This window comes from Psittacula echo (assembly GCF_963264785.1).
Source record: "Psittacula echo genome assembly, chromosome: 1".
In the NCBI taxonomy this organism is placed as follows: Eukaryota; Metazoa; Chordata; class Aves; order Psittaciformes; family Psittacidae; genus Psittacula; species Psittacula echo.
This window is the reverse complement of record NC_137735.1, coordinates 67,324,175-67,340,766: the sequence shown is the minus strand read 5'-3', so window position 1 is coordinate 67,340,766 and position 16,592 is coordinate 67,324,175. Positions and strand designations below refer to the sequence as shown.

Below are 16,592 nucleotides of genomic sequence, written 5' to 3'. Positions count from 1 at the left end.
CAGTCCTCTATAAAGAAGAAGCAAAGTAAGACTTGTGAAGTTGCATGGTAGCAGCAGAGTTCATCTTCAAGACTCTTCTACAGTATCGTATTGGGAGAATCTAAACTACTTTGCTTGTCTGTCCTTAGAAATGATAACATCATGGCTTTACTGAGGTTTTATGCCTTCCTTTCCGCTTGAAGTCTGCTTGAGATCGTTTCACGTCTCTGCATTAGGCATGGTAGACTCAAAAGAGTCTTTCGGAAATTTTTTGTATTGGACAATTTGAAGTAAGGAATGCCTACTATGACTGCAATATATATTAGGTAACTACCTAAAAAGTCTAAACAATTTAAATTAATGTAAATATTTCATAGGGAAAGTTCATTTTAAGAAGCAAACTGGCATGGAAGCAAACCTCCATTTTTCCATATAGGGACTAAAATGCTTCTGTAATTAAATTCCATTCTGGGACTCCATTGGTTTAACAACAATCTACATTTCAGCTGCATTTTCTTACAGCTCAGTACTGCTGCATTTGCAGAACATCACTATTTATAAAATTGTATTGCAATCACAAAACAAGTCTATACAAAGAAATGAAAACTTTGCAATTTCTTTTAGATACTCAACCAAAAAATATTTCTGCAAACAAAGATAGGCATAGCTGGAAAACAAACTTATCAAGCCTTCTGCAAGCTGCAAATGCTGATACATTTGTCGACAGCTAAAGGCTTTCTTAATCAATTAACAGAAAACATTGATAAAAGGTTAGTCTCAGGAAAACACTAAAGCAAATTGCAAATCATACGCGGAGAAGCAAAACCATGCTTACTATGAGAAAATAAGCTCAATTTAAGAAGCAGCAGTGGAATTACTTGATTTTCCACTTCCAAGCCATGGACCCAGTCTTTCCATTTCTAACATAAATACTTAAATGTAACTCACCTTACTGATAGCTCAGATATACTTCCTGCTACCTAATGTTTTTAGAAAGAATTATTCTTTATATCAAGCTTAACGTTATCTTAAAATAAAGTGTTATCCTTTTTAATATATTTGAGGAATTTAATCACCAGAGCAATCATTTTTACAATTTCCTCAAATAGCAGTTCCATTCCTAAATTTCTAGCAAGTCAAAATGTACGTGAACATTTCTATTTTACATATAAAATAGTATACAAAAGGTGGGAGAGCAGAAGCGCCTCACGCATAAGAATATAGGTAGGCTTCACATAATTCTATTCAGAAAAGCATACCAACCTATCTTAAATATAAGCAGGGACACTTTGTTAGTCTTAATTCTCCCATACTGGACCAGATTATACAGATAGGCTATTTTAGAATATTGAGATGATGCTTTGTATTATCTATGAGGGACTCAACTGCAGCACTGTGGGGTTCCACTCAGTCTGGGTTTTTGAAACTTCATATTGGCTTTCTCTGAAGCTGTTTCTTGGTCTTTCTTTCCCACATGAAAGACCTCCTTTCTTTTTTACAGGCAGCTGTGCCTCTACACTAGTTTCCTCAGCAACGGTCCCACTCTTTTTCTCAATTATCTGTCTTCTCCTCAGAGTAAATTTGGGAATAGCCGGGGAAGCAGGTATTCAGTCGTTCATGCAGCAGTTGTTCAGACAAATGGATTCATCTCTTCCAAGCAAAAGGCAGAGGATAGATAGAAACTATGGGCTGTAAGTGGACTACATCAGGTGAGACTCCTGCTTCCACATCTGGGAACCTGTGCTCACGTACTAACCAGCAATTTAATCCTGGTCCTGAAGAGTTGATACGGACATATATAACTAAATGACAAACTATAAATTTAAAATATCTGTGACTTCTCCAAACTCAATGGATTGTCCTTTTTGGCCCTTTTCTGTAGCCAAACTCTCCAATAGGCCATGGCTCAAACAGTCAGTGTCACAGCTGCCTGCAGCCACTCTGAAGTCATTCAGTCCTCCAGCCCAGGCAGGCAAAGGTGGGAAGGGCAAAGCCAGTGGCTATAGCCACAAACAAATTCCTTAGCAACTGGGTCTTGGATCTTCAGAACAAACACTTTGATTTGCTTTACTTTTGCATGCATATTTCTTTGAACTAAGCGTTAACAGAGTGGCTCCACTTTTTCTACATGCAGCTAAGAATGGCCTCCTTTGGTATGACATAGAAAGGTATGCTATAATTACCACAACACCCACCCCCGACTCTTCCTTAATCTATAGGCCGAATTCTACTTTCCTACATTGTTCTTGACATTCAGTGACTCCAATATTCTCAGAGTTACTGTGGATTTACACATCTGTAACAGAGAGCAAAGTTTATCTTCCCCGTGGCTCCAATGCAATGCCTTCACAGTATGTGACTGAGTTCAATATTCAGATTTGAAAATCTCCCATTGAAAGATGTACTGCTGGGATAATAGTGCTCAACAGACCACAGGGGTTGCTACTTCCCGATAGCTGAAGATATATTGAAATGATTATTGATAGTGTTATTAAGCCATATTGAGATCACATTACAGAAGGTATGGCCCATGAAGCAATGGGAAACTTTTTCCAACCCCTCTGGTCAGAGCAATAGTGCTTAATATTTTTGTAAGATAACATATGCTTAAAAGTACTTCAGACTTCAGCTAATCTCCAGTATCACTCTGTGAGACAGGTGGAAAATATTATCTTCCTTAATTTAGAGCTAAAGAAGCTAAGATGAGGAAAAGCCTACAGCTACAGCGGAATATAATACAAGAAAGAGAATTAAAATTTGAGACCTCCTGGTGCCAACTTCTCCTTCCAGATCGTATCACCATTTCTGATCATGGTATAATTCTAAACATTAGCTCAAACCTGGCTTGAGCTACCTCCCACAAGCTCAAATTTGAAGTATGAAAGAAAGAGAAATAAAATAACCATTTATCATGCTACAAAATTATTTACAATAATCTATTTTTTTATAAACCCCAGTGTGTGGCCACTAGAGGATAACAGACACATATGAAATTAATTATACTTTTAAATAAAGACAACCTTTATAGATTTCATTAATTTTCTACACAGAAAATGCTAAATAATATTCTTTTTCTAATAGCAACATTCTGAAGCTTATTTTAGCAGAGCCTATTTAACATTTGCTGATGCTGTGAAAGTAAATTTATGCAGGAAAAAAACCTCAGTAGTTAGAGAGTTGGTTATTCCATTTTCCATTGCAGTGAAGATTTGAATCTTACTTTTTCTGAAAGCATCTTTAAAGAATTCTTCAAGCTGTCTGGAGAATGCTGGCTTGCAGAATTAAGCAGCAGGTCTGCATGGCTTGATATGAGAGGTTGTAGATGATTGATGTTGCTGAGAACTTCTTTTGCCTTGGCTGTGTTTTCAGGTGAATAGTAAATACACTGGTATCCAGTACTGTAATAACAGAGAAAGGGTCACAAAACATCAAAGTCATTTCTGTTATTAATAGCAATGCTTAATGTGCTAAAAATTTTACCTGGTTTTGCAAACAATGATATATGCCTGAACATCACTGATATCATTGAAATGCTCCTTATTTAAGGCTAAAAACAAATCCTTGCTTGAACAGGAGAGGACAACAGACTGCCCACTACCAAATTCTCCAAGCAGTACTGTTCAACTTGATCATCCCTGTGAGTGATGGATCTTAACACAAGAAAAACAGTTATTTATTTATTTATTTCAAAAAATGTAATTCTGGAGAAACGAAACATTTGACCAAGTCACTTAATAGTGACACAAAGGTCACAAGACTCCTTATTTTTCCAACTTGACTCCCCATCACATTATTACCTACCACATTGAATCTTTCAAAATAAGCCATTAATGTTTAACTGATCAGTGGCCCACACTATGTTTTGATTAGCATCAGTGATGTCCAGGAATTGGTAATAACCAGAGTTATCTCAAATAAAAGGAAGTGTCTCATTTGCAAGAAAAGACACAGAAATAGGGTATGGGAGTTAATTACTACAAAACCGCACAAATGAACACTGCAAACTTTCTACTTTTAACTGTTCTCAAACTACTGCAATTCTTTTGCATTCCTATCCCTTGGTTGTTTTTTTTCCTCCAACACTTCCTAATTATGCAATATCCTTTTTATAACATTATTCCAAAATACCATTTTAGACAGCTTGCACACACCTGTATTCTTCGATGTAGTATACATCTCCCCACCTAGAACTCTTGTATCTAATCTGTCCATTCATAAAGCCCTGCTTCAGCCTTTTGGAGAAACTAACCAAAACCTTCTGCAGTTTCAGGTTAACCTATAATGTTAACAAGGAAAAACTGTAACCAAGCAACTCCTAGAACATTACTAATGCCAGAGCAACATACATGCTAGTCCCCAGTTGGTTCTGTAAGCCTATCCCTTCTTTTCTCTTGGGTCCTTTTACCATACATCCTTCAGACACTTCTGCCCTCTCCCCACCATTTTAATTTCCTTCTTAATTTCACATATTAAGACCTGAAATTTGTGCAATCCTTTGAACAATATGCACTGTTTTTCATTTCAGTCTTTTCCCAGATCTCTTCATTCCCCCATCAGAAATTAATTCGAAATTAAATTTAATTTGATAAAGGACATATGCAATGCACATCCAGAAGTCCAAATGAAGCCACTTCCTTACAACTTAAAAGGCTGAAGTCTTCTGCCAAACAAGGATAGATGCAAGCAGTCTTAAAACTAAACCTCTTGCTTAGATACTTTGTTAAGTTGCAGTCACAAATTCCAAAATATCCCAACTTACTTCTCCATCTTTCAATGATGTCCCTATTTTTAGATACAGTTCTTTGTGGAGGTAGTCGAGATGAAGGGCATCTGAGTCAGCGAAGCTTTGTCATGATCAGTCATGCTACCAGCCACATCAAAATCACTATGCGTCTCCAATTTGCAGTCCACTACATGAATTACAGAATCACAGAATCCCAAGGGTTGGAAGGGACCTCAAAAAGATCATCTAGTCCAACCCCCCTGCAAGAGCAGGGTAACCTAGAGTACAGCTGAGTGCAGAGGCCAGAATTCCAAATATTTCAACAAAATGAATAGTACAAACTATCTCTCCTACTGATTTTGGAAAAAGAAAAAAGAAAAAAAAAATCCCTGTCCCTCTGGGAAATGAGGAATCAGCCACAGGATTGCCTTCAAGGTGCAAACACTTAGTGAAATGAACTTCCAAAGTTAGAGCTCTCTAAATTCACCACAGCTCTCCAGCTGTCAGACTCAGTAGACAGGGCAGTGACAAAGAGTAATATAGTCTATGTTAACTGTAGTGAAGACATAGTCTTAAAAGTCTTGATGCTTCACAGCACTGAATAATCTTCTCTAATTCCCCTTCAGGCTTTCCCCTCTCATTATCAAACAGCCTTTTTGCAGTCTGAATCTGGCTAACACTGTTATCAAGCTCACCATGCACACACTTCTTTCTGGGATTCCCCTCAGCCTTTAATTCCCAGATCGTTTTCACTGATCTCCCACAGCTCTAAGCTTCACCAAATATTGCAGCAGAAAAGCAACAGTCAATGCTATAAGAAAAGAAAGAGGAAAGAGAGATACTAAACTTGTAGGGAGTTCTTATTCTAATAAAGGCAATCATACAGCCAAGGAAATAATAAACAGAGAATGACTTTTTCTTCAAAACGAAGTGTTCAATCAGGCCTCATTTTTTGGCTAATTTTAACATTTCCTGACCCCCAGAAAGCATGATACGATTCCAAATATTCAGTTTCTTTCAGAATTTGAGGGCAACTTCTCTCCCTCAAGAAAGTGTATAATTATTATTCAGAAACAACATGTTTGGGAGTATCTGAAATTTCTAATTGTTGTGTCTCAACAGTGTTCCATCTAAGACTACCATAAGATTTTCTGTGGCCTTGCCATTCATGAAAAGACATTACTACTTCCAAGTCACTGAAATTAGTTTCTTTATAAATAACTACTTTGAGAGCTTGCTGCCACATACAGCTGTGGTGTATAAGCAGCATTACTTAAAAGAAGCAGCTACCAACAGAACATGTACAGAAACTTTTCACAAGTGTTGTAATGAAGAAACTAGATGAAGGGAATTACAAGTAAGAAACTTTTGCACTGGGCCAAAGGCTGCATGAGTAGGTCCAGTGTGGGATGCCAGCAGCACTACGAAAATCTACCTTTGATATGCAAAATGTATTATTAGTCAGGTACCTTTTGAAAAACTCTATAATAATGTCTTCTGGGTTAAGTTTCAAAGCTCTCACTAAGCATATAAAAATCACATTTAATCATTTCCACATATTGGCACCATCATTAACTATGTACATATGACTGTCAGTGGTCATTTCATTTTGAAAATTGGTTTAATGACACGGTCATGTAATTTGAATAAAGATTACATTGACTATATCTGCAATTTAAATTAACAAAGTTTTTGCCTGAGAATAAATACTGCAATATGCTAAATGTCTAATTTTTAATGACACTCCAAGTAACTCCACTCCTGCTGTTAACTGAGTAATTTGTGTGACTGAGTTAAATTATCACCATCTGGGACTGGGTTAAAATCTTTCAACAATGAACATTTGACCTTGCTTTTTTCAACAGTCAAAACCACAGACATTAACAGCAAGAATCCAGTTAAAGTACATGCAGCAAGAACATGTACACCCAGATAACCTCCAGCTTACGTACATTACCGAAGATACCAATTCAGTGGCTAATTTATGCATCACGTGTATCCTGTCTGAAGAGTGAAGTGAGGCTCAAAAATAAATTGCTACATTAAAACCCCTCCACCTCACAATTCACTGCTTCAGGAAACAAAACTAAACAATGTTATCAGTGCCGAGATCTTGATGTTATCAGCGCTGAAAATTTCCCTTGCAAACTTGAAAATTCTGACTTTGAATACTGAGGAAAATATTATTAGTTCTAATCTATCCTTACTAAGTCCAAATCTCCATAAATCCTTATCTTGAAGCAATGGCTAAGGCTATATGCACAGCTTCTCTTGCTGCTCTTCTATTTCCTCTTCATTCCTAACTGACCCTTGGAATAATTCTACATCAATGCCTTCAGCTGGTTATGTTGGACACGAGTTTCAGTCAAAAGAAAGGTCAAGGTGCTCTGCATCAGCCCTCTGGAGACCTAAGTCTTCCTAGGAAGACTAAGTCCAGGCAGATTGAATGTTGAGGGAAAGCCTTTCACAGTTCTTCAAATTAATTTAAGAGTATCTTTACATTGGTGGGACTCCATGGGTCCATGGAGGAGGAACAGTTTCTTGCTCTCCAAAACATATGATCCTTTCTAACCTTTACATACAAAGCTCCTCAACTCCTCCTTCCCTTGTTTTTTCAGCCCCAGTCCCTTTTCTTTTATACCTGCTTAAGGAAATGCTTCAGGCAATTCTGTCCTGAGTGTCTAGTGCCTGGAAAATACTGATGAGATTTTTCTATCTCAACAAATAGTATAATCTTTGGCAGTTTCCCAGCAAAACTTCCAACAACAGTGATTTATGGCCAATGAAAAAAAATGTTCATCTCCATGAAGTCTAATCTCTTTTTCTCACACACACCTAGGAATACACACACATAAAAAACAGGGGAAAGTGAGCAAAGGATAACATCTCCGTGAACAGTGCAATGCATGACAGGCTGTGGTTTCCCTTTGAGAATAAAGGCTACAGCTAGATGAAATGCAATTCATTATTATTTCAATGGCTCTGGGATTTTCTGTGGAACAGTGCCATTTCAGGTTCCTCAGAGAATGGAAATGGGTTGAAGGAGGATCTCAGCATTGATAAAATTTCTGGTAATGTGTATGTTCATAAAGAAACACACCTCACCCCTTGACCAAAAGCTAGGAGTAGTCAAACAAAAGAGGGTCCTTTTGGGCAGTTTAAACCCAAATTAAATTATTATGGCTTTAAAAAAAAAAAAAAAATTAACAGAAAATCTTTCTCAGTGCTATTCCAGCTTTACACCTCTGCTAATTTAAAGCAGGGTAATTTCTGAAGAACTTGCTAGAAATGGTCTACAAAACCGTAGTGAATTACAGCACCTAATGCAGCTTGTGGGACACCCATTTTTCTTGATGGTGAAGTACCAAGGCATTAAAAATCTTGTAATCATCAGGCTACGTGCTTTGGCTAAACCAGAGATTATCAAATTAGATTTTAAATTAGAAAAAAAGTCCTCAAAAGTACCTTGAAAGTGATTTATGCACATTTTGAGCAGCAAGACATTATATGTGTATAAGTTACTGTATACATATAATGTATACTGCCTTATGTTCCTGCACAAATGAGCTCTAAAAATAATTTGCTATACCATCTAGACGGGTGATGATGATGATGAAGACTACAAGGCCTTCCATTTGCAGGAAGGAGAAGTAACCTATACCAGCAGGCCAACAGAAGACTGAATCTGAACAACTGACTGACTTTCTCTTTTAGCTAGAAATAAGGAAGGAAAAAATAAAAAGAATAACCCAATACAACATCATGAAAAAAGATCTAAAATGAATCTGTATTGTTTTATACACATACAATTCACATTGTGCAATGATTTCACATACTGTGATCAAACTTCAGTGATTTGGATTTAAATACTATTATGCCTAAACAAGATTAAAAAAAAAAAACCAACCAAACTTTGCTCTTACTGGTCTTGTCAAGTTCACCCCTAGCTACTAAAGGGACAGACATATTAGAGCCATGACTTATAGACAGGCCTGACATTTGCAGTAGCAAAGCCTTTTATCTACGTTTTTGTTGCAAATCAAAGCCAGTAGAGATTGTGAATGGGCAACAAAATAATGGACCTGCCTTCAGATTGCATACCATTAAGTCTTGTTTTTCACCTTCTCCCTATTATTTGAGATCACATTTTTAGAATTTTATTTTTTTTTTTAATATGACTTGTTTAGTGGTAACAAACGAGAGAACTGCAAAAATACTGCAATAAATAAATAATATAACATCTTCCCTTCTCTTTTGTCTGCACAAAATATGTATGCAATAGAAAATTTCCATATGTAATAGAAAATATGCCAACCCTATCTTCAGATACACATTTTCCACATTTCTCTGTTTGATAAATTTTCATGAAACGTATGTTTCAATCTTGTTCTGGTTTGGCAATTGCAAATGCAATTATGCTCTTGAAAAGTGGGATATAACCTTGCTACCAGCTGACAGTTTCTCTTGTTTGTTAATTCCACAAGCATAGATTTGAGCAAGGAATATTTTGTGATATGATGACACTGTTGAATATTTCAATAACCTATTCTAATAATCAGCCTGAAGGTCAAAGGCATGCAAGACATTCTGTCATGTGCTAACAGTATCTTGAAAGCTACCAGGATTGGCTTGAGAAATAATCTCTTCCCACATCTTCCTCTACGTATTCAGCTCAGTTCGCTCAGAGGAAACGGCTGCTAAATCTCCATTTTTTTTCTCTTCATTTTATATTCTGACTGATATCTCAAGGTGTCACTTCTTCCTTCAACCAGATCCTCAGAAAAACTGCTCCCATTGTAAGCCAGAAAATTTAAATTGTAAAAGCTGCCCCTGGAAATGCTCTTTGTCCTCAAACTATCCTCACGCAGTTAAACAAACAGGTGCCTACAAAATAAAGTTGTCATTGCCACAGCGAAAGAAATTCTCTGTGGTAAGAATGAGAATGGTCACTTCTTGTATATATTTAAAGTAGACCAATTCTTCAATATTCAAATAAGTGAGATCATATTCAGAGATTACTTGCTCCTGTCTTTTGACTCACACAAGATCTTCTAGTTGAGTTTGCTCTGTGCTGCTGTCAAAGATAGATGAATTTTGGAGGTTTCCTCCTTTCTACTTCATGGGAATTCATATGCTAAGTGTCCATTTCTTCAGGTCTGGTGATTCGCTAAAATTGCAGTCCCCTGTTTTCAATGCTCAAAATTAAGTTTGTTAGCCTGACAGAGGCTCTTTTCTTAAGGAAGATTCTGAAAGGATACTAACAGTTACCCTAGTTATATCATCCTAAATACAGATTTTTGCTCTTCCATGGGAACAAGGAAACACAAAAACTGCACTGTCAGAGTAAAAGTCCAATACTCTGTCCTTGAAAGTCACCAAAATACAAGTGCTTTTGAGGGATGCAAATAAGTCTAAGCAGTAAGACAAATATAAGGTGATGTGTAGGCACTTTGAAATAGGCATGAAATGCTTTGATAAAATCTGCACAAAGCTTTACCTTATGCTCTTGATCACAATCTATCAACTTAGAGGTCTACATGATTGAGTCAGTAAAAGAAGAGTGAATGAAAATGAGAAGAGGCTGTGCAGCACTGAGTATCCTTTGCCATCCTAGCCTTTTGACATAGAACATTGAATAGGATCCAAAGAAATGAGTCTAGCCCATCATCTTCTATTCTCCTGGTATGGGCATCTAAGAAACAAGAGCATTGTCTATCCATTCCTATGAGATACTGCAATACGTTCTTCCAGGAAGAACTCAAGAAAGACTAGGTCTCTTCCCTATAAAGCATTTTCCTTTTCTTCAAGGAACAGAAATCTCAGTTAATGATTTCAAGTGTGCCTCACAGCTATCTTCCATTTTGGGAAATCACATTCTGTCAATATGGATACGCTGCGGGACTGAGCAAGTGAGAAACAGTTCATTTTCTGAAAGCAAAACACTGTGAAGTTCTTTATATCACTTATAACATTATTTTCTTCTTACAAAATGTAATAAAACCCCACTAAATACAACTGCAACTATATTAATCAGATAGTTAAAAGCAGCTATTTTAAGAAATGCTTTTAGACATTTTCTTCATCATGTACTTCATACGCCTCCATATCATGGGGATAAGGCTGTTTATTCAGTCACTGATAGTAGAATATGTACCTATTGTTAACACGAAGTCCATTCATAGGTCTTGTGTGAACACTGATGTTCATGTTTCACTAGCAAGCTTTCTCACCAGAGGTTGCAAGGGAAATGAAAGGCTTTGGAAGATTTAATAAGGTTTTTATGTCATGCAATGCAAAGAGAAAAAATAATAATGCAGTTTTCAAAGCAAATACATCTGCTGGTTTTAGTTTGGTTTTAGTATTGATGCCAATTTCTAGTCAACATAGAAGTCAACAGTAGATTTTTACAATTTCTGCTCATTCTTTATGATATTGTAACTATGAAACTTTTCTTAGCATTGAAACCTATGGAATTCATTTTCTACAGAGCATCCTGATGCTTAGATTAGCATATAAGCAGTACCTTCCTGCATTATGTTTTGAATGTTATGCCACTGACTGCATAGGGTTGGCACAGTTAGTTGAAGTATTGAGCAGTCACAACTATGTGTGCTGCCAGTGACAGCTGTGGCTGCTTGAAACTTCTTAACAGCCATTGCAACAAACACAAATACATCTAATTCTTGGTTAGCAAAATATGCAACTAACATTATTGTATATGTTGAGTGGTTAACAAAGCATTTGAGTATTGCGATAAACTGAAACCTTAGTTAGGGTCTTATCTTTGCTTAGTCTCATTTCATCTTTCTGAAAAACAAGGAGTTCCTTATTTACTTCACAGACATGCTAAAAATACTTTTTGTTCACATATACCCAGGGCTGTCAGAAATGAAGTTAGTGTTTATTGAAAAATTGTCTCTAGCCGCTTTCCATTTAGCACAAGAATTACCAAAACACTATCTCATTCTGAACAGCATGTTTTCAAGCACTGATATTCCTCAAGCTTCCCGAAATACAGGAAGAAACTGTCACAATTTTGAGTTCGTGTTCAAAAATGGGTCTTGACATTAAAAGCAAACTGTGCTTCAATTTTGCAGCCCAATAAAGCAGGGAAGATAAAGGAAATAGGTTATAAATGCATCCTTGTTCAGTCCTACTAGATTTTAATCTTCCATACGTTCAGCAGGGTAAACCATTTTGTTACTCAAGTGAGCTCATAACATTTTAATGCAACTTTAATGATATTTTCCTAGCTACTTATAAAATTACTTACTTTCGTCTTTCTGCCTCAAATTTACTCAGCAGTTTTCGGAGACCACCATTTTTAAATCCTTGGAAATGCGCTGCCGGGGCTCCCACCGTGATGACGTCATACAGAGCATCTGGAACAGGAACAGACAAGCACAGAGATTTGCATGGGCCTATCCTCATGGGATGGTAACACTATGATATCTACTCTACAAGATGTGAGGACAACAGGTCTATATTAGTTCCAAGGAATAATCGAGAACCTGTGTCTTAAGGAGGCCCAAAGGCTGATCAATCTTTCCACATAGCCACCTGCACACCTTAGAAAGTTTATCTGATTTATTGCTACATCAAAATTATATGCCACAGCATACAACAATATTCTAGCTCTGCAGTGTACAAAGCTGCCAAGTAAATTGGCCCTTTGTGTATTTCACTTTATTACCCCTTCCATTATTTAACTTGCAATCATGTTGAGATGCACAGATTCATGCATTTTAGAGTCAAAAGAGACCATTATGATGGAACTGAAGAGAGTGGATGCTTGAATTACAGCTAACGATTCCAGCATCAAGTTTATATTTTCTGGCTGAGTAAAAGCATCTTTAAAAACAAACAAACACAGTCTGATTCTGATTTAAAGACTTCAAGTGACAATGAATTTGCTACATTCCAAAAGAAGTTGCTCCAAAGATTAATCAGTCAATCAAATCTCCACTTATTTTCTGCTTTGAATTTGTTTAGCTTCCACTTGCAGATATAATTACCTGTTTAATGCTAAATTGAAGAATCCTGTTCTATGACATGTACTTCATTTTATATATGCTTATAAACACAGAGTCAGTTGTTTTCAGCTGAAAAGTTAACAGAACGGAAAATATACCATACTATTGAAATTCTTGATGAGACAACAAACTGTTATTACTCTCTGTATGTACCTGATATCTTGTGACATACGGGATGAACTTTTTCTGTATGGTTACAGAACTGCAGGTGGAAACATCATCTTAAAAACAGCCTTTCATTTTGTGCCTGTGATTGATTGTCAATGCAGAGATGAAGATTTAATTACACTCCAAACCACAATAATTATTCCTTCAAGGTTTAAAGTTACATTTGCAGAACTTATGTTTGCAGTAAGCAGTACCTGTTTTGTGCCCAAGCTTACTGGAGGTATAAAAATACAGGTCAGAATGCCTCATTCTTACGATGTATTTCTAAAGGAAGCGTTAGAGGAATTTTTTCTGCGAACTATTTTATTCATTAAGGAAGCTTTCCATTTAAATTAAAATCTAATCCTTTCCTAAAATAGAACTTTTCTTGCATTTTGATGATAAATATGCCTAGAAGCAAGAACACAGTACAAATGATTCACAGTTAATGAACTATGTTTTATTTCCAGAGCTGAATGTCAAAGCATATTCACTCAAATTGATTTGCACTCTAATGAATTGGTGACTCTTCAATTTCCACTTAAAAGGAGAAGTGACATAATTTCATTAGCCTAAGGTGAGCATCAAGATTCTTAAATAGCCTATTCTTTCAGGTCTTAATAGAGATCAGTCCATACTACATAATTTTGGGCTATTAGAGCTCTATCAGCACTTGACAATAAGTAGTTCTATTTCTTAAAAAAAAAAAAAAAAAGAAAAAAAAAGGTGGCTTGAAACCAAAATAAGATATGAACCCATCAGGGTAACTGAATAATGGCTTCTGAATATGTTTACAGATTAACTCAAGAAAATACTTAGAAGAGTAAGCCCTGGTGCTTTTGATGCCTCTGTTTTAAAAAGAAATAGTGACCCTGCTTATAGCTAACTTTATGGAGGATTTTTCCACAAGGAAGCTTTAATTCAGCCTATGGCGTCTTCTCATCATGGTCAAGGATGTTTGAGACGCAAACACACCCAGAACAGCTGAGCATCTACCCCATGCAAGCAAACATGGGAGAGTGATAGTGGCTAAGAAGAAGAAAATGTCTACGACTCTAGTGACAGTCACGGGGCAGTCTCATTCCCGCTTTCCAGAGGACAGTATGCTGGAAAGTGCTGCAAGGAATGTTTTTTGATGTGGTCCACTTTCACATCAATGAAGCTTCTTGTAAAGCACATGCAGTGTCAGCATGAGTGCACTGGTACAGGAATGCTCCATTAACTCACAACCACTGTCCACTTCAGGAACAGATGACTGCTGACAATGCAGTGGAGAGAGACCTTAAAATCCAGCAGAGAGTTGTAGGAGCTGTACCATACTGTCAGCATGTGTCTCCCAAAATATTAATGAATAGATGTTACAAAGACCCCTCAACCCTTCTTCAAATACCAACTTCAGAAATTGAAGGAAGAAAATGCAGAAGATTGGAGTGCAAGGAAACAGAGCTTTGAGCCAATTATCATTTCATACCAGTTATTCTGACTCAAAAGTATCACTCATCTCCTACTGGTACAAGTGAAACACTAACACCGATTACACACTTGCCCAAAACCAACAATCCCTTCACCATGCAGAAATATAAACTACCTGCCCATCACTCCTTCACAAATAAAGCACAGCTTTTGCAACGTGGTGATATCCACAGTGACAGGATAGAAGTTCCATAAACTGAGGCTTTATCAGACCAGTTTAAAGAGCTGAGGGATTTTTATGTCAAGCACAACTCAATATTGAACTGAAGTAACATCTTTGCCTTCATAAAGAGACAGTGTCTCACACTGGCCAGAAGCAAAATAAAAATTTCTTCAGTCCACCAAATTTGTTTGAAACAAGCACACTTAAAGTATGAACAGGGACAAAAGCAAAGCTATGGCAATGTATAAATTTGAACTTTGTAGCATGATGAACAAAGCAAAATGTGGTGTTTATCATATGATAGCGATCCAGTTATCCCATAATGAAATAGTATTTTTCTCAAAGCTGTTCCTACTGTAAGTTTAAACACATAGGTATTTTCTATTCCTTGTCACTCGCCAATAACAACCCAAATCAAAGTTCAGTAAAAGTAAGCCAGTAATTGAACATGTTGAACAGAAAAGCACGTATCAGTGGGCATGCACATGGTCAATGGGATTAAACCCTATTTTGCACTCCCAAAATTAAGACATCTGACAAGGTAAGGGTTAATGACAGTTTTATGGCTCATCAGCTTGTTTAATCATCACCTCTGTGAATGTTTACAGAACTAAACAGGTGGGATGGTAGCTATGTAATAGATACAGAAATAATTTATCCAACCAAAGGCAAATATAATAAAAATCAATTACTTTTTGTTGTATCCATACTATAGTGCTAGCAAAATATCCTAAATATATTGAGGAACCCATTTCGTAAACAGAAAAATAAAAAGAGTTTCTCGTAACTAAGGTGTCAGTCCCAAAAATACAGGCAAGCAGAAATGCCCTGATTTTAACACAAGTTCTCTTCTCTATTAATGTTTTACGATCTCTAAACTTGAGTGTAACAAGACCAGTTTTATCTAATTCTTATGTCAGCAAAGCAAACATTAGCTAAAGAAAAAAGGGAGTGTTTTATAACTTCAAGTTCTAAATTTAGAAAATGATTCTAACATTTAATTCTTTCTTTTAATTCTAAATCTCAATTTATCAATAAATTATTCACTGTATTACAATTTGCTTAGATGTATGAATCAATGTTATCTTTTATCTGTAAAGGATGCTGCTAAAATTATACACAAGCAGCAGCAGCAGAATTCTGTATTAAACAGAATCACAGAGACATTACAGAAAATTATCACCCTTTCCAGAAGGTATCAGAAGTTCATGGTATTTTCAGCATAATCAGAGAGATATTTTTGCTTAATGCTAAGCAAATGCTTATGTGGCACAGGTTAGCACTGAATAAGCTGATTTAGGCACAGGCAGCACTGGGCTCATTAAGGCTTCCTGAGAAATAGGATGTATTTGGAGAAGGCTGAGGTTCTCAATGACTTCTTTGCCCCAGTCTTCACTGGCAAATGTTCTGACCACACCACCCAAGTCTTGGAAGGCAGACGTAGGGATTGTGAGAATGGAGACCTTAGGCCTGGTTCGAGACCATCTTAGGAACCCGAATGTGCACAAGTCCATGGGACCTGATGAAATCCATCCACGGGTCCTGAAGGAGCTGGCGAATGAAGTTGCTAAGCCACTGTCCACCATATTTGAAAAATCATGGCAGCCAGGTGAAATTCCTGACAACTGGAAGAAGGGAAATATAACCCCCATTTTCAAGAATGGGAAAATGGAAGACCCAGGGAAATACAGATCAGTCAGTCTCATCTCTGTGCCAGACAGGATCATGGAGCACATTCTCCTGGAAACCATGTTAGGGCACATCAAAACAACAAGGTAGTTTGTGACAGCCAACATGGCTTCACTAAGAGGAAATCATGCCTGATGAATTTGGTGGCCTTCCACGACTGGACTACAGAACTGATGAATAGGGACAATGCTCTTATCACTATCTCTGGTGGCACAGTGAAGGGAGAAAAAAAAAACCCAACAAACCAACCAACCAGAAACACCTCAGAAACAAGACAGGTAAGACTTGCTTTTTTTACACTGCACTGATATTATATACCACAATGGAAAATTAAGCCAATGCCCTAGAAGGATGTGACTCTTACCGAACACTGTGCAGTGTGTCA

At 36.9% G+C, this 16,592-nt stretch overlaps 1 protein-coding gene across 4 annotated transcripts in view; it reads right to left on the bottom strand.

Annotated features, from left to right (window-relative positions):
• The window catches only part of INPP4B (inositol polyphosphate-4-phosphatase type II B), a gene marked incomplete at both ends in the record, with an annotated part of 275,319 nt that overhangs the window by 62,934 nt on the left and 195,793 nt on the right, over positions 1 to 16,592 (bottom strand). For all 4 annotated transcript variants that reach the window (XM_080620632.1, XM_080620633.1, XM_080620631.1 and 1 more), the window contains 2 exons: positions 3,200 to 3,377; positions 11,976 to 12,084. In XM_080620632.1, the coding sequence (XP_080476758.1) occupies positions 3,200 to 3,377; positions 11,976 to 12,084 (287 nt within the window). The remainder of the gene's footprint in view (positions 1 to 3,199; positions 3,378 to 11,975; positions 12,085 to 16,592) is intronic.